General features: G+C 49.4%; 1 protein-coding gene across 1 annotated transcript; it reads left to right on the top strand.

Moving 5' to 3' along the window:
* The first annotated feature begins 5,096 nt into the window (after positions 1-5,096).
* On the top strand, positions 5,097-12,569 carry LOC130118636 (uncharacterized). Its single transcript, XM_056287079.1, has 6 exons — positions 5,097-5,213; positions 7,767-8,120; positions 8,831-8,936; positions 9,759-9,975; positions 11,985-12,170; positions 12,293-12,569. The coding sequence occupies exons 1-5, from the start codon at positions 5,147-5,149 to the stop codon at positions 12,126-12,128; spliced, it is 888 nt and encodes a 295-aa protein (XP_056143054.1). The 5' UTR covers positions 5,097-5,146; the 3' UTR covers positions 12,129-12,170; positions 12,293-12,569.
* The last annotated feature ends 6,534 nt before the right edge of the window (positions 12,570-19,103 follow it).

The raw sequence follows: 19,103 nt of genomic DNA on the forward strand, positions 1-19,103 counted from the left end.
ATTGTAATTAATGGCCATCTTACAACGCCCATATTTGCATATGAGACTGGTCGTTGGTTTCGGTCGTTGTGCTATTGTATTGTTTATAAGGGGTGGGGATACCTGCAGTCAGTTTAGACTGAAGAGATCAGGAACATACAGTGGACAGGGAGATGGAAACGGATGACCCGCTGTGGCGACCCCTAACGGGAGCAGCTGAAAGTGGTAGTAGTAATATAACAATAGTTCATACAGTATATTTCCCAACCGCTTACCCTGCTCTCAGGGTCGCGGGGACGCTGGAGCCTATCCCAGCAGTCATTGGGCGGCAGGCGGGGAGACACCCTGGACAGGCCGCCAGGCCATCACACAGGGCCCACACACACACACACACACACACAAATACCTAGGGGCAATCTAGTACGGCCGATTCACCTGACCTGCATGTCTTTGGACTGTGGGAGGAAACCGGAGCCCCCGGAGGAAACCCACGCAGACACGGGGAGAACATGCAAACTCCACACAGAGGACGACCCGGGACGACCCCCAATGCTGGACTACCCCCAAGGTTGGACTACCCCGGGGCTCGAACCCAGGACCTTCTTGCTGTGAGGTGACTGCGCTAACCACTAAGCCACTGTGTCACCCCATGTCCGTCATGTGCTGTTCAAATAGAAACACACACACACGCACACACACACACACACACACACATCTTTTCTATTTCCTTTTCAGATTTGTTTACAAAATATTCTTCGGAGGGAAACATGTTGTTCGTAAGATTCACTTTGTAAAAAAATGCAAATGAACTTAATAATAAACAATGTTTTTTTTTCCTCTATATTCCCGTTGGCCTCCTTGGGTTGTTGTGTCAAAACATAATAAAAATCAAAGTACATCTGTATGAATAAAACATGAATCTGTAGTTTACGGCATAAAACCTTGTTTTCATATTTGTCTTTCACAGCTACGTATGATAATCCCCCCCTGGCCTCAAAGGGAATATAACCGATACACCTGTAATGACGGCAGAGAGACTGGCGGCTGAGAACCCAGATGCTCAGCTCACAGACAGGCAGGTTAGCTCACAAAACAGTTTACGTTGGTCCAAAGACAGGCAGCTTGGCAACCAAGACAAGACAGGAAAACAGGTTCATACATACGGTTCAGGTTACTGGGAAATCGGTTCAAAACAGGCAACCAGAGCAGGCAAGGGACAGGCAGAGGAAGAGTTCAGAAATCGGGCAGAAGAGTCGAAACACGGGCAGGTCAGGTAGAATGATCACAAGGCTAATGCTTGATAGCTAGGTGGCAAAGCCCACTAGACAATCTGGCAGGGGCCTCGTGAAAAGGGACCAGTATAAGTAGCATGTGCTGGTTGGGGGGAATGAGCCGCAGGTGAGGAGCTGGGCAGGGAAAACAAGAGAGGGGAGTGGTAAGACAGCCAGGCGGGAAGGGCAGACGGGATCTGAAATGACGGGGAGATAAGGGATCGGGCATCAACTGATGATTCGGTAGGGAAAAGGTTATGGCTGAGGTTATGAACTAGAAGGACTGGTGGACGTGACAGACACCCCCCAGGAACAGTTCCTGACGTTCCCCCAGGCTAGTCAGGATGGGACCGGTGGAAGTCCCTGATGAGGGAGGGGTCCAAGATGTTGCGGGTGGGGACCTAGGAGCGTTATTCGAGACCATAGCTCTCCCAGTCCACAAGGTACTGGAGCCCCCTGCCACGCCACTGGGATCTGATGAGGCGATGGGCCATGAAGTGCGGAGCTCCATCAATGAGTCGCTGAAGCAGACTTTTGGCAACAGGATTAAGCTTGGAGACATGAAACGTCAGGTGGATCTTCATGGTGGAGACGGGAAGCCGCTGGGTTGATCACTTTGGTGATGGGGAATGGGTCCACGAAGCGTGGAGCCAACTTCCAGGACTCCACAAGGAATGGCAGATCCTGCGTGGATAACCAGTCACGCTGTCCAGAGAGATAACAGGGTTCTGGGGTGCGACACCAGTTGGCGGCTCATTTGTAATGGTCAGAAGAGTGGAGAAGGGTGAAGCGAGCCTACATCCAGGTGCGCCGACACCTCAGAATAACAGCTTGGACACAGGGGGACACTGGCCTCACATTCTTGTTCAGGGAATAGGGGCAGCTGGTAGCCCTGGGCGCACTGGAACGGCAAGAGGCCAGTGGCCGAACTAGGAAAGGTGTTGTGGGTAAACTCGACCCAGAGGAGTTGTCTTGACCAGGAGGATGGGTTGCGAGAGGCGAGGCAGCACAGAGCAGTCTCCAGCCCCTGGTTTAAATGTTCGGCTTGACCGCTGGTCTGGGGGTGGAAACTGGATGACAGGCTGGCCTTGGATCCTAGGAGACAGAACTCAGCCCAGAAGCAAGAGGTGAAATGAGGCCCCCGGTCAGAGACCCCGTCAAGAGGAGATTGTGCAGGCAGAACACATGATTAAGCAGCATCTCAGCTGTTTCTTTAGCTGTGGGTAATTTGGGTAGTAGAATGAAATGAGCAGTTTTTAGAAAAGCGGTCAACGACAGTGTAGACGACAGTGATACTGTCAGAATCTGGTAACGAAGTCAATAGCGATGTGGGACAAGGGAGGACGTGGGATTGGCAGGGGGGACAGAAGGCCGGGTGGCACTGGACAGGAGCCTTTATGCTGGGAGCATGTTATACAAGCAGCAATGGACTCCCAGAAGTCCTTCTCCATGGACGGCCACCAAAATCATTGCTGCAACAGAGCCAGGATGTGCCTCACCCCAGAGTGACAAGCCAGGCGAGAGGAATGGCCCCACTGCAGAACCTGGGGATGGAGATTGGCAGTGACAAACAGGCACCCATCAGGGCAAGGACTGGGAGCAAAGTGATCCCCTAGAGAGCGATTTACCCGGCCTTCGACTTTCCAGGTTAAAGCCCCGATTACGCAGGTCAGAGAGGGAATGTTCTCAGGTTGGGAGGGGAAAGTATCTGACTGCTGGTGCCGGGAAAGTGCGTCCGGCTTCACATTTTTGGAACCTAGGCAGTAAGAAAGGGAGAAATTGAAACGATTAAAAAACAGAGCCCACCTGGGCTATCTGGAGTTCACCCGTCTGGCTGATCAGATGTACTCTAAGTTTTTGTGATCTGTCCAGACCACAAATAGCTGCTCTGCTCCCTCCAACCAGTGCCTCCACTCTTCTAGGTAGGACCTGTGTCACCATCAGTAGTTCTCGATTGCCGATGTCATAATTTCTTTCAGCTGGGGATAATTTGCAGGAGAAAAAGGTGCAAGGGTGGATCTTCTGGTCCTCTGCTGACCGTTGTGAGAGTTCTGCTCCAATGTCTGTGTCCGAGGCGTCTACTTCCGCTATGAATCGATGAGCTGGATCTGGAAGGACAAGAATGGGAGCGGAGGTGAAATGGGCCGTTAGCTCACCGAACGCCTGTTCAGCCGCCAAGGACCACTGGAAGGGGGCTCTTTGGGAAGTGAGAGTTGTGCACTGCAAAAACTGCAGATCTAACCAAGTGTAATAATCTAGATTCAAAATCCAGCTGGTCTTATTTTTAGGAAAAATAGATTACCTAGTGCTTTCTAAGGAAGATTCTTTGACTTAATTCAAATAAATGTCACTTGTCTTGTCTTGATAAGCAACTTTGTCTTCGAGTTATTTTTAACTAGATAAAAGGGACCTGTCTGTGATGAACAGGCTGACGGATGAGATCGGGCAGGAGTCTCCGTGGACTATGATGTTCGCGGATGACTTTGTGATCTGTAGTCAGAGTAGGGTGCAGGTTGAGGAGAGCCTAGAGAGGTGGCGGTATGCACTGGAGAGAAGAGGAATGAAAGTCAGTAGGAGCAAGGCGGAATACCTATGCATGAACAAGAGGGAGGACAGTGGAATGGTGAGGATGCAAAGAGTACAGGTGATGAAGGTGGATGAGTTTAAATACTCGGGGTCAACTGTTCAAAGTAACGGGGAGGGCGGAAGAGAGGTGAATTAGATAGTGCAGGCAGGGCGGAGTGGGTGTCAGGAGTGATTTGTGACAGAAGGGTACCAGCAAGAGTTACGGAGCTGGAGGTGGCAGAGGTGAAGAGGCTAAGATTTTCATTGGGAGTGATGAAGAAGGACAGGATTAGGAACGAGTATATTAGAGGGACAGCTCAGGTTGGACGGTTTGGAGACAAAGCAAGAGAGGCAAGATTGAGATGGTTTGGACACGTGTGGAGGAGAGATGCTGGGTATGTTGGGAGAAGGATGCTGAATATGGAGCTGCCAGGGAAGAGGAAAAGAGGAGGTTTATGGATGTGGTGAGGGAGGACATGCAGGTGGCTGGTGTGACAGAGGAAGATGCAGAGGACAGGAAGAGACGGAAACGGATGATTCGCTGTGGTGACCCCTAATGGGAGCAGCCCAAAGCAGCAGTAGTAGCAGTAGATTTTTTTTAAATTTAAGCAGTATTAAACTTGGAAGGCCCCTTGAGACTGAAAATATCTTATTTCGAGGGGGACCTGGTCTAAATACTACACCCCGACCAAAAACAAAGTCTTGTTAAAACAACATACAGGTCCTGTTATTGATTTTACTGCTTTGTGGAACACTTTGTAACCCTGTTTTGAAAAGCGTCACACAAATAAAGTGTATGATTATTGTCCTTATTATTATTACCACCATTATGAAACGATGGATGACTAGATAGATAGATGGAAATACAAAAAGCTGCAATAGTAAACCTCAATTATTCTGATGAACATCCTCAGTTCTCCACGACAAAACAAAAAACAAACAAACCACAAAACAAGCCTTACCATATTTGACCACATGAAGACAGTGTTGTACTGGTGTTTGTTTGGGTGCAATAGGCGTCAAAATCCGCTTCAGATAGGGTTCAGTCAGCTGATCCGTACAACGCTTATCGAATCCAGCACAGGCATCTCTCTGACATCAGGACTGTCATTCAGACACATAGATTACAAAACCACACATATAGGTCCAGCTTAGTTCCCCTTATCGCAGAAATAACCGTTTACTTCTCCTTCCTCGATCAGCAGCTGTCAAGTGGATTTCTCCACCTTTTTTTAACAAACTCCGCCGTTAGCAATTTTCATGTTGAAATCATACGTTTTACATTTCGATGTATCCCATTTGCTGAAGCTTTGGTGAACTTGAATTCGTGCATGATGGAAATGTGCGGCCCGTGGCCTTCCGTACTGCTGATGTCGATTGTCATCAGCTCACCAGCAGGTAAGACAAATCCTGGTTTAAAAGGCTGCTTTATACTGGATGGTGTGACTAGATGGTGTATTCTGGATGGTGTGACTAGACGGTGTATTCTGGATGGTGTGACTAGACGGTGTATTCTGGATGGTGTGACTAGACGGGGGATTCTGGATGGTGTGACTAGAAAGTGTATTCTGGATGGTGTGACTAGATGGTGTATTCTGGATGGTGTGACTAGACGGTGTATTCTGGATGGTGTGACTAGACGGTGTATTCTGGATGGTGTGACTAGACGGTGTATTCTGGATGGTATGACTAGACGGTGTATTCTGGATGGTGTGACTAGGTCGGTGTATTCTGGATGGTGTGACTAGACGGTGTATTCTGGATGGTGTGACTAGACGGTGTATTCTGGATGGTGTGACTAGACGGTGTATTCTGGATGGTGTGACTAGACGGTGTATTCTGGATGGTGTGACTAGACGGTGTATTCTGGATGGTGTGACTAGACGGTGTATTCCGGATGGTGTGACTAGACGGTGTATTCTGGATGGTGTGAACTAGAGAAACTGTTAACGGCATACACGGAGGAAGAGACAAAAATAAAGGCGTCATATCAAAAATGGAAAAATCACTACAACACGAGTCTATCAATGACAATATGGGTGTCACAGAAAAATGGGAGTTGGAGACAAACATTATGACGACAGATGAGAAATGGGAGGAAACAGTCAAAGCAGGGCATAAACTAACCGGCAGCCCGGCATGGAGGGAATTTTACTGGAAGGTGACAATGTGGTAATTTAACACTCCATTAAATCACTTCAAGCTATAGCAACACAAGTGAATTATGCTGGAGGGGGGGGTGAGGGTTGGTGGGGGACTTCACACATATATTCTGGGATTGCCCAAAGATCCTGGATTTCTGATGTCCACGAGGAGATTAAACAGGTTTTGGGTATAAACTTTAATCGAGGCAGTGGCAGCTGGCCAGTACAGGGCGCTGGGGCACCGCCCCCTTCAAATATCAAGAGGTTAAACATGTTAAATATAATTTAGTTGTATGATGCAAATAATTATGAAATAAAAGTGTTTTCAGTCTGTCAGCAGCCATTAAATATTGGCTCCAAATGGTATTTGGGTGATTTCTGTCTGAATACATATACTTCCTGGGTGAGGGGCGCCGGCCAAACCACACCTTATGTAAGCCCTCAAACTTGTGGCGAGCAGGTGACCTGAGGCTGCTGTCTGATTGGTTTCCTCAGATTCTCCAGGGGGCGCAGTTCTGTGCCGCCCCAGACACTCCCACTTTTATTGGCAGTGAATTGTTCTTGTTTTAATGTTTTTTGATCTAATGTGATTGGACAATTCTCGTGGCTGTCAATCATGTTCACACCCACCACCACGCCTCGTCTCGACTGTCAATCATCCACCGTCTACCAACCCTGATAAACTCTATAGGCTACACTGTCCTTCTTAATAACTCTGTGACTGTGTGGACACTAAAGCAGCTGTCAGGTGTGCTGCGCCAAGCTAAACTGCCCCCCCCCTCCCAAATTTTGTAGCACCAGCCGCCACTGAGATCCAGCACTTTTTATACTGGGTTTTACATTTCCCTGTATCCCTTCCTGATAATATGACATATAGTGTCTTAAATTCTTTCTTGAGAATTCTGATTTTAATGGCAAACAAAAAATAAATAATAAAAGTTTCCTGGTTGAAGCTGCAGCCCCCTCCCCCTCCCCCAGCATAATGCAATGGAGAGACAGCATAGAAAATGTCTTCGTCGCGGAGAAAACCACAGCTGAAAACAGACAGGTTTGCTCAAAGACGGCCACCAGTAATACAGGCGGTGCCAGAATTTCAGTCACCTCCTTTTTCTTTGTTCTTTTATTTTTTCATTGTATTTATTTCTATTTGTATTTTTAGCCCTATTGCACTCGTTTCCTCTTTTTCCCCCACCTCGGGTGTCGGCATGTGCTGTACTGTGTGTGTGCGAGGGTTGTGTATCGGCGAGGCCGGCGATACAATACGTGTCACGATACAGGGGTTACGATTCAACATGTCGCGATACATCGCGACACCGTAAGAGAGGCGGCATATCGCGATTTCACAGGCCTGTGTTCTTTGTGCTTACGCTACTTCCCGTCTCAGTTTACATCGTCGGGTTGGAGCGGAAGAGTCGAACGGCTGAAGATAAGAGGACCACGCCGTTAGTGCCTAGCGGCCGTGGGGGTCACACACAACACAAAATGCTCGTCACGAGCCTTGACGTGTCCACAATTAAACATCGGTGTAGTGGTTTTGAGAATCGATACGGCACCGCAAAAGATCATATCGCGATACTCGAGCGTATCGATATCTTCTGACGCCCCTGGTATGCACTATGTCAATTATTGTTGAAACAAGTGTAATGGCAGGGTGTACAAATATTAAGGCCCTCTTTTGGACCTTTACTTCTTTATATCTATGGCTCTGTCCTCTACTCGGAAACAAATTTGTGCATGAAGGTTGTAATGCTTAAAATGGTTGGATCGTCCCCCCCCGTTACCTTTTTCCTCTTTCTCTTCCTTTCAGTCCCGGAGGCAAAAGAAGTCCGAGTGTCGCCCAAAGTGACTGGATACGTTGGGCATAACGTCATCCTGCCCTGCCACTTCGTCAAAGGATCCTCAGAGTCCGTTGTCACCCAGACCACGTGGGAGAAGACGACCCGAGACAAGCGGGTGCCTGTTGTAGTTTCACACCCGGATCATGGAGTTAGTATTTCGAACACGACTCTTAAAGGGAGGGTTGAGTTAGTAAACACTTCCGAAGATGAATTCTCTTTGCTCATCAGAGACACGGTAATGGCGGACGCAGGGGAGTTCATCTGCAATCTAGCAGCTTACCCCATGGGTGGAGGTAGAGGAACCACGAACCTCACTGTTCTGGGTGAGTAAGACTTCATTTATTAGTAGCTATAAAGCTGATGTAGGGCGGCACGGTGGCGCAGTGGGTTAGCAGGGGCGCCTCAGAGCAAAAAGGTCCTGGGTTCGAGCCCTGGGGTACTCCAACCTCGGGGGTCGTCCTGGGTCGTCCTCTGTGTGGAGTTTGCATGTTCTCCCCCGTGTCTGCGTGGGTTTCCTCTGGGGGCTCCGGCTTCCTCCCACAGTCCAACGACATGTAGGTCAGGTGAATCAGCCGTACTAGATTGTCCCTAGGTATGAATGTGTGTGTGGGCCCTGTGTGACGGCCTAGCGGCCTGTCCAGGGTGTCTCCCCGCCTGCCGCCCAACGACTGCTGGGATAGGCTCCAGCATCCCCGCCACCCCGAGAGCAGGCTAAGCAGTTTGGATAACGGACGGAGGGGAAGCCGATGTATCAATGATCTTCAGAACGACCATCTTGTTCCGGGTCAACATCAGGACGTGCTGGGCGGCGGCACATTAACACAGAGGCGCGCCGGCGGCTCACGAGCTAACTGTATGGGGGGTCAGTGTGTGCTGTGTTGCTTGCAACCGGTCCATACACCTGCACAGCCTGTGGGGGCCGCCATGACAGCTTCCTGTCCAGCTAGCGTACCTGTCCACTTCAGGGACCCTCGCCTTCGTAGAGGTGATCCTGTAGTTCCAAAGAAACCATGGTTCATGTTTCCTTCTCCAGACCAGCCGCCTTTGTCCCCAGCCGTGTTGGCCTTGATCGGGAGCGCCGTCACCGTTCTACTGGTCACTGTGGCAGCCACAGCATTTCGCTTCTTCTTCAAAACAAGGTGTGTGCGTGTGTGTGTGTGTGTGTGTGTGTGTGTGTGTGTGCACCTTAGTCATGAAACACATGTAATACCAACTCCATCATACTCGGCGTCCCCCGCTAGTATGATTTCAGAGGTGGGTTTAGTTCAATTTATAGTCACCCAACCCTGTATATAAAGGGGAGCTGCTACTCATTGGCTCACGGTAGAACATCCACCCTCATGTGTATTTAACCCACAGTGAGGTATGAGATGTCTACAAAGGAGAAAAAAAAACTAGCAAGAGAATTCAATCTCTTAATTTGTTGAATCAAAAGTGAACTTCAGGGGCCGTCCGGGTGGCGCGGCGGTCTAGTCCGCTGCCTACCAACACGGGGATCGCCGGTTCGAATCCCCGTGTTGCCTCCAGCTTGGTCGGGCGTCCCTACGGACACAGTTGGCCGTGTCTGCGGGTGGGAAGCCGGATGTGGGTATGTGTTCTGGTCGCTGTACTGGAGCGCCTCCTCTGGTCGGTCGGGTCACCTTTTCGGGGGGGGGGGTGGGGGGGGGGTAGCGTGATCCTCCCACGCGCTACGTCCCCCTGGTGAAACTCCTCACCGTCAGGTGAAAAGAAGTGGCCGGCGACTCCACATGTTCGGAGGAGGCATGTGGTGGTCCGCAGCCCTCCCCGGATCAGCAGAGGGGGTGGAGCAGCGACCGGGACGGCTGGGAAGAGTGGGGTAATGGGCCGGATACAACTGGGGGGGAAAGGGGGGTGGGGGTGGGGGAGTGCACTTCAGCCCTGATACTCGGATTGTGTGCCGAGAAGGAGACTCTAATAACGGTGTGGCTTTCCTCCCTCAGACACCAGACCTCGCTTAACCACGCCGTCCAGATCGGTAAGCTCAAACCCGTGACCCCAAAAAGCTGCAAGTGTGTCAACGCTTCGTCTCAGACGTGTAGGCTGCTGAAACTTGTCACGGCTTGCTTTGTCTTTTTCCTCATTCAACCGTGCGCTTTTCCGGATGCAGGCGGTTCGGCAGCGGAAGCAAGCAGGTCGTCTGTGATCGTGGGAGAGGAGGTGAGTTTATTCACAGCAGTCATGCGGAAGGACCGAGCAAGAGTTCCTGTTTCGGGTGAAAGTGTTGTGACAGGAGAACGAGGAACGAGGCCGTTTTGGCACAAAAATAAATGACAAAACGTAACACTGCCGTTTCCGTCTCCGCCGTCACCAGGGGCGTAGCGCCAAATTCTGGGCCCCACACATTAGCGGTCTCTGTGGGGCCCCTTTCCTCTTTTGTCTCTCACGCATCACTTTTTTTGACTTCTAGCATACTGTGTATTACACTGCTCAAAAAATAAAGGGAACACCTAAAAACACAATATAGACCTCGATGAATGAAATATTTCAGCTGAAAATCTTTATTTATTAGACAGAGGGATGTGTTTAGAGCAAAATAACCTAAGAATGATCAATGGAAATCAAAATCATTAGCCCATTAAGGTCTGGATTCAGAATCATACTCAAAATCAAAGTGGAAAATGAGAACATAGGCTGATCCAACTTCTGTGGAAATTCTTCAAGACGGTTCAAAATGAGGCTCAGTAGTGTGTGTGGCCTCCACGTGCCTGTATGCACTCCCTACAACGTCTGGGCATGCTCCTGATGAGACGACGGATGGTCTCCTGAGGGATCTCCTCCCAGACCTGGATCGGGGCATCGGTCAACTCCTGGACAGTCTGTGGTGCGACATCGCGTTGGCGGATGGTACGAGACATGATGTCCCAGAGGTGCTCGATTGGATTCAGGTCTGGGGAACGTGCAGGCCAGTCCATAGCATCAATGCCCTCGACATACAGGAACTGCTGACACACTCTGGCCACATGAGGACGAGCATTGTCATGCATGAGCAGGAACCCAGGGCCCACTGCACCAGCATATGGTCTGACAATGGGTCTGAGGATCTCATCCCGGTACCTAATGGCAGTCATGGTACCTCTGGCTAGCACGTAGAGGTTTGTGCGGCCCTCCAAGGATATGCCTCCCCAGACCATCACTGACCCACCACCAAACCGGTCATGCTGGAGGATGTTGCAGGCAGCAGAACGTTCTCCACAGCGTCTCCAGACTCTCTCACGTCTGTCACATGTGTTCAGTGTGAACCTGCTCTCATCTGTGAAGAGCATAGGGCGCCAATGGCGAATCTGCCAACCAAGATGTTCTCTGGCAAAGGTCAATCGGGCTGCACGGTGTTGGGCTGTGAGCACAGGCCCCAATTGTGGACGTCGGGCCCTCATACCATCCTCATGCATTCTGTTTCTCACTGTTTGAGCAGAAACCTGCACATTAGTGGCCTGTTGAAGGTCGTTTTGTAGGGCTCCGGCAGTGCTCCTCCTGTTCCTCCTTGCACAAAGGACCAGATAGCGGTCCTGCTGCGGGGTTGTTGTCCTCCTGCGGCCCCCTCCACGTCTCCTGGTGTACTAGCCTGTCTCCTGGTACCTCCTCCATGCTCTGGACACTGTGCTGGGAGACACATCAAATCTTCTTGCCACAGCACGCATTGATGTGCCATCCTGGATGAGCTGCACTACCTGAGCAACTTCTGTAGGTTGCAGATACCGCCTCATGCCACCTCTAGTGGTGAGGGCACTAGCAAAATGAAAAACTACCCAAAGATCGGCCACAAAAGATGAGGACAGGCAAATGGTCTGTGGCCACCACCTGCAAATCCATTCCTTTTATAGGGGTTGTCTTGCAAATTGTCTAATTTCCACCTGGTGGAAATTAGACAATTTACCAAAAGGTGAAATTGATTCACAAATCAGTGTTGCTTCCTAACTGGACAGGTTGATATCTCAAAAGTGTGATTGACTTGGAGCTACATTGCATTGCTTATGTGTTCCCTTTATTTTTTTGAGCAGTATATTAGGGTTAGGGTTAGGCCCTAACCCTAACCCTATTTACAATCACAGTACATTAATCTATTTTAACCTGACCTTAGCCTAACATGGTAGGCCCCCCCCCCCCACTACGACGCTGCTGGCCATCGCCGTCTCCTTCATCCCCGCCGTCTCCCGCTTTTCCCGCAGGATCTGGTCTACAGCGAGGTCAAGAGGAAGCCACGCAGCAGAGACAAAACCCCCCCAGCCAATGGCAATCGCACACACGCCTCCGAGGCCGATGACGTCATATACTCAGGGATAGCATACGGAACCGCCCCCCGCACACAGTGATGAGACGCAGCCCAAGGTGATAAAGAAGCATCCTCTCTGTCGGTAAGAGTCACCTCGTAGTCCTCCTGCTCCGGGTGTGATTGACACATCAGCATGAAGACTACCGTGTTGAGACTTCCGTTTTAAGGAAATTCCGTTACCCTAACCGCTCATCCTGCCCTCAGGGTCGCGGGGATGCTGGAGCCTATCCCAGCAGCCACCGGGCGGCAGGCGGGGAGACACCCCGGACAGGCCGCCAGGCCATCACGGGGTCGACACACACACAGCCACACCTAGGGACACTGCAGTACGGCCGATTCACCTGACCCACATGGCTTTGGACACAGACGACGACCCGGGACGACCCCCGAGGTTGGACTACCCCGGCGCTCGAACCCAGGACCTTCTTGCTGTGAGCTGACCGTGCGAACCACTGCGCCACCGTGCCGCCCTTCACACATTTTTTACACCAAATTAAAAAAAATTTTTTTTACAGAAATTGTGACACTGTCTTCTTTGCAGACACCTCGGCATTTGGCAAACGGTCTAACATGATGTCCAAACAGGACACACGTCAGCAGTTGCATTTCTCCATCACGTAAAAAAAATAAATAAACAAAAGCGCTGCTTTCATAATCAGTTGTGAAACCCAAACCCACCACGCATGTCACGTTAACTTGCGTCGTCTTGCTGCATGCTCAGTAGTCCAGGTAAGGAAATCAAAGAAGGTTGAATCGGTTCGTCTGGACCACAACGTTTATTGATAGACACGTTTCACCTCTCATCTAACGCCCCTTTTCTACTGCATGGTACCGGCTCGACCCAACTCAACTCTACTCTACTCGCTTTTGTTGGTTTTCCACTGGGCAAAATTTTAGGGATAGTGCCTGGTACCAGCTACTTTCTTTGGTACCACCTCCATCGAGGTTCCAAGTGAGCTCAGCCGATACTAAAAGGTGACATGAAAATACCACTATAAATAAATTAATAAAATAAAATAAATAAATATAAATAGATGTATATTTATTTGAATATGAATAAAACCATGTAAAATAAATAAATAAAAATATTTAAATTTAAATATATATATTAAATAAATAAAATATAAACAAAAACATCAATAAAATGTATTTATATTTATTTAAATATAAATAATAGCTTATAAAATAAATAAATATATTTAAATTTAAATACAAATAAAATGTAAACAAAAATATAAAAACACAATGTATTTGTATTTATTTAAATATAAATCAAATCTCTGACCACTGATTGGTCCGAGAGAAATTGAACAGCTGTGATTATAACCAGGACATGCCAAAGCCAGTCTTATGAAACCTGTATTATAGTTGATAATCTATCCATGTAGAAAACGATGTGTTGTCAGTGAATCTCTTAGTTACACTAATATTGTTCATGTGAAGCACACATTTAGACTGGTCTTGTTGATTTTTTTGAAAATAAACCACTCATGTGGGGCGCTGGTAGACAAGGGAGGAGAAACTAGTCAGCACGCCCACAAATGACCAGCGGGGCTTCGTCGTGAGGGGACGCTACCTGCAGTGGAAAACCACATCCCAAAAAGTAAAGCGAGTCGAGTCGAGTCGAGTCGAGCCGAGCCGGTACCATGCAGTGGAAAAGGGGCGTACGTGACCTCTTCAGTCTCGGCTGACTGCAGGTGTCCCCACCCGGATACCTGCAGTCAGTTGCGTTGCTGCTCAGCCTGTTCCTGTTTGAGATGTGAACCTCCAGCCCTCCTTGGCCTAGTCCCGTCTTTGCCAACTTGGCAGGACTTGTAAATCAAACGCACACACATCAGTGACTCATGAGAAACTGAGAAATGAGGTAGGGAACTTTTAGAGCATTTTTGTTGTATTACTATTCATGTGGTAAATGGACTGCAGACTGGACTCATGTAGTAGCACTTTACTAGCAACAACAGCCACTCAGAGCACTTTACAATCAATGAATGCCCCACATTCACCCATAAGAACACACACACACACACACACACACACACACACACACACACACACACACAGGCACCTGCAGACCCATCTACCCCCCCGAACACACACACACACACACAGGCACCTGCAGACCCATCTACCCCCCCCACACACACACACACAGGCACCTGCAGACCCATCTATCCCCACACACACACACACACAGGCACCTGCAGACCCATCTATCCCCACACACACACACACACAGGCACCTGCAGACCCATCTACCCCCCCCCCCACACACACACACACACAGGCACCTGCAGACCCATCTACCCCCCCCCAACACACACACACACACAGGCACCTGCAGACCCATCTACCCCCCTCCCAACACACACACACACAGGCACCTGCAGACCCATCTACCCCCCTCCCAACACACACACACACAGGCACCTGCAGACCCATCTACCCCCCCCCCCACACACACAGGCACCTGCAGACCCATCTACCCCCCCCACACACACACACAGGCACCTGCAGACCCATCTACCCCCCCAACACACACACACAGGCACCTGCAGACCCATCTACCCCCCCAACACACACACACAGGCACCTGCAGACCCATCTAGCCCCCCCACACACACACACAGGCACTTGCAGTCGCACAGACCCCCCCCCCCAACACACACACACACACACACACAGGCACCTGCAGACCCATCTACCCCCCCCCACACACACACACAGGCACTTGCAGTCGCACAGACCCCCCCCCCCAACACACACACACACACACACACAGGCACCTGCAGACCCATCTACCCCCCCCCACACACACACACACACAGGCACCTGCAGACCCATCTACCCCCCCCCCCAACACACACACATACACACACTCTCCTACTACACACACTCTCCTACACTGACGGCAGTGTCAGCCATGCAAGGCGCCAACCAGCTCATCAGGAGCAGTTAGGGGTTAGGTGTCTTGCTCAAGGACACCTTATGTCAGTAGAGTGTTTGTATTTAATGACTAAGCTATTTGTTCCCGAGTAATTTAGCTAAGTAGGCCAAAGCATCAGAGTAATTCTCCCGCCACTGCAATGATGTAGAAGTCACGTCACCTTTTATTCTTGCCACTATTGTTTACGGTAAAGGGCCCCCCCCCCCCCCGTTGCACCATGATCATGGACTGGTTATTGATCATGTTTTCGACAGTGCCTCATAACCACAAGTTGTCCGGTTTCACCACAACCTTTATTCTCCAAGTGAAGAGACCGTCTCTCCTCTCAGTCACATATATTCCATATGTACGGGTAACTCTGGAAGACACACTACCAGGAGATGGTGCAAGTCCAATGTCCAAGAACGGGGCGGCAGGCCCACAACGAACAAACTGTGTACAAATGACACATTATCTACACACCATCTGGGTGACGGGCCTGCCAGACACAAAGGCCCTGTTCGCATCAGAGGAGAAAAATGCATCAATTCACCAGCGCTTTCGCCCGCTTCAAATCAACGGCCATAGTAGTCAGTGTCTCTGTTTACACCAGCTTCTGTTGCAGAGAATTTGTGCAGTGGTCTCGTACATGAGGAGTCTTTTTTTTTTCATGCTTCCAGTCTATTTTCCCTGCTCTCATAAGCATGTCTGTTGCGGATTAACAAATAAATAAGTACTGTGATAAATTCTTAACAATCTGAGGATTCATGTTAACAATCTCACAAGCAACAAAACGGTACAGTAAAGGTCAAAATAACGTTTATTTACGTCAGGACACTCAGTTTCCAAAACGTCATCTGTTTATGATCTCAAATGCCTTCAAATGTTATATTTTACGAGGAACATCCCTTTCTCATTGTAAACATGGCGGCACTCTTCACACGTCTGCACAGCCGTCTTGGTGGATGTGCGCGCTTGCAAAGTCCGACTGGGTGGGAACAGTAGCGCTAAACAAAAATGTGCCACTTTTGCATCTGCACCGTGCCAGGCCTGCGTTCATGTACCTTCCAAAGTTCCTGAGGCCAATGAGGTGCTGAAGAGGAGGACTTTGAACTTGAATAATTCTGCCTCTGAAAACAAATCGCAAGAAGCATGTGTCCAAGAAAATAACAATATTATAATAAATGAAATTAAATATACATCGAGTTGCCAGTTTATGAGGTACACCTGCTTAGTAGCATGGTGCACCTGCTTTGGTCTTCAGAACATCATGAATTTGTCTGGGTATGGGTTCTCCAAGATGTTCGGATGTGCAGGAATACTGTACCATGTGGAAATGGTTCATTTGCGCAATTACGGATAATTACTTGGATGGCTGCTGCATCCAGGTGGCACAGCGGTCTATTCCATTGTCTACCAACATGGGGATCCTGGTCTGAATCCTCATGGTGCCTCCGGCTTGGTCGGGCGTCCCTACAGACACAATTGGCCATGTCTGCGGGTGGGAAGCCGGATGTGGATATGTGTCCTGGTCGCTGCACTAGCGCCTCCTCTGGTCGGTTGGAGTGCCTGTTCGGGGGGGGCAACCGGGGGGAATAGCGTGATCCTCCCACGTGCTATGTCCCCCTGGTGAAACTCCTCACTGTCAAGTGAAAAGCGGCTGGTGACTCCACATGTATCGGAGGAGGCATGTGGTAGTCTGCAGCCCTCCCCGGACTGGCAGAGGGGGTGGAGCAGCGACCGGGATGGCTCGGAAGAGTGGGGCGATTGGCCGGATACAACTGGGGAGAAAAGGGGGGGGGCGCGATTGGACGACTGCACAGTCTTGCTGTGAACAACCTTTTCCACCTCATCCATAAGATGCTCGCTAGGTCTCAGGACTGTGTAGGCCACTGGACAAGTGAAAACTCACTGTCATGTTCCTGGAATGATTGGGTGATGATATGTACCTTGTCATATGGTGCATTATCATGCTGTAAGTGTCCATCGGGATGTGGATAAACTGTAGCCATAAGGGGATTAACTTGTTCAGCAATGATGTCAAAATATGCAGTACTTTTCTTACGTAACCGGTAACCTTGGGTGGCAGTGGAGAGAACCCAGGGACCTCACCCCAGTGCCACCAATACTGCATCTTGTGCTGAAAAGGAGGGGAATGACAAGCCAGGTCCCAAGCGCCATCAGGAATGAGGTGGAAGCTTGGTGGCCTTGATGGCCCTCCTTTTTTTTGGCCAGTGAGAAACTTCTAGCCGCAATCCAAGATGCCAACATGTGTTTTATAGTGCAGGATCCTAGGAGTGTCTGGAACAGCCACTCCTGACCGGGGTTGGGGTGGGGTGGGGGTGTCATTCCCCATACATATGAAATATGTAACCAAGTAGACAGATAGTCTCGATGCGATAAAGAACATTAGGTTGCTTGCCTAGTAGGTCTTTGCGGCTATGAAGCAGATTAGCACATGTCTTGTGCCTTGTTGTCTGTCACTTAAGAACAAGTGGTTTCAGTTGTGGTTGTGTTGCTCAGTTAAGCTGGAGGGTGTTCCATATTTTCAAACTATTTTGAAAATATGTGGTCTTTCGTCACACTTACAAGTGCAAAGATTGCAACCGTCGTGTCAGGAAACACTGTTTGGAGAATCTTTAGTTTGAAGCAGGCTAAAAAAAATTAAAAAAAAGCAACACGAAAATCTTTCCACACATGTACGACATTCAGATCAGACACGCAACCAACTGTCCACTTACACAGATGAGACGCTATACCAGCTGGAAATGTTTGAATATATATATTTTTTTTTATTCCAAAGGAATTTGTGTTTCTATAGTTCTGAACGACAGGGTGATCTCTATGAAGAGCATCGTGACACCTCCATCCCAACTCTGCCCACCCCTCCCTTCACCCCACAAACACACTATAGAACGTCTTGCTCTTCAACAGGAATAATAATTAGAACAATTTCATCATAATACTCATCATCATTGTTTTAATAATCCATTTAGCACTAGTATAGAAATATGAAAAAATACCAAAGAAAAGATTATATACAGAAGTCCTGAATGGCAAAGTGGGAAGAAGGAAAAAAAAACACGGCCAATTTGCAACCAAAATCTCGTTCATCTCCTAAATACAGACACAACCTTGTACGTATGACCTTGAGGGTTGTCGCAAAATAAGTGTTTGACATTGCAACTCAGGCCCTCGACTCGACGGGGCAGGCTAAGCTAACTGCTAGCCCATGCAGACCGGCAGTTCCAATAACACCGAGGGTGATCTGGCAGCGGCCTCACCTAGCGTTGACTGTGGTGTTTTTGGGGTCATCATATGGGGTGCGGAGAGGTGTGTTGAAGGTGTCTGGCTTGGCGTTGGAGGAGCTCGGTCTGCTGTGTCCGGTGGGCCCAGGGACCACGGCCCTGCCCGGAGCTGCGCCTGAGGAGGAAACACCGAGGGCGGTCTGACAGGACGCAGAAACAGGGCAGGCTAAGCTAACTGCTAGCCCATGCAGACCGGCAGTTCCAATAACACCGAGGGCGGTCTGGCGGCGGCCTCGGCTAGTGTTGACCGTGATGTTTTTGGTGTCGTCATGTGGAGTACAGGGAGATGTGTCGAAGGTGAGCGGCTGGGAGAACTGGTGTTGGATCAGCTGGGGGAGCTTGGTCTGCTGCGTTTGGTGGGCCCAGGGACCTCGGCCCTGCCTGGAGCTGTGCCCAAAGAGGTAACACCGAGGGCAGTCTGACAGGATGCGAAGCGGGGAAGGCTAAGCTAACTGCTAGCCCACGCAGACCGGCAGTTCCGACAGTCATCCTGGCATTCGTTCTCTTGGACAGTGATTTTTTTTTCTTTTGTAGTTTGATATATGTGTTCTTGTAGTTTTTAGATATGCGTTTTTGTCTTTGTGTTGCACTGCTGGGGGAAACGATATTTCATTTGATTTCATGAAATGACAAAGTGTTCCTGATTCCTGACTTGTGAGTCGTCTGAATGAAGAAGGCTTTCTATGGCCTAGGACACATGCATTAAAACAGCCTGAATCTACTGCATCCACTTAAGAAATCTTCATGCCCACCAGCGGAGGCTGGCCAGTACAGGGTGCTGGGG

Source organism: Lampris incognitus, chromosome 9, assembly GCF_029633865.1.
Source record: "Lampris incognitus isolate fLamInc1 chromosome 9, fLamInc1.hap2, whole genome shotgun sequence".
NCBI classification, from domain to species: domain Eukaryota; kingdom Metazoa; phylum Chordata; class Actinopteri; order Lampriformes; family Lampridae; genus Lampris; species Lampris incognitus.

What these genes read in the sequence shown, in the direction of transcription:
- LOC130118636 (XM_056287079.1), top strand. Translation starts at nt 5,147, where the DNA reads ATGATGGAAATGTGCGGCCCGTGGCCTTCCGTACTGCTGATGTCGATT. An exon ending in CGCTTCTTCTTCAAAACAAG is followed by an intron (nt 8,937 to 9,758) that starts GTGTGTGCGTGT and finishes TTCCTCCCTCAG; the next exon opens with ACACCAGACCTCGCTTAACC. An exon ending in CTGTGATCGTGGGAGAGGAG is followed by an intron (nt 9,976 to 11,984) that starts GTGAGTTTATTC and finishes CTTTTCCCGCAG; the next exon opens with GATCTGGTCTACAGCGAGGT.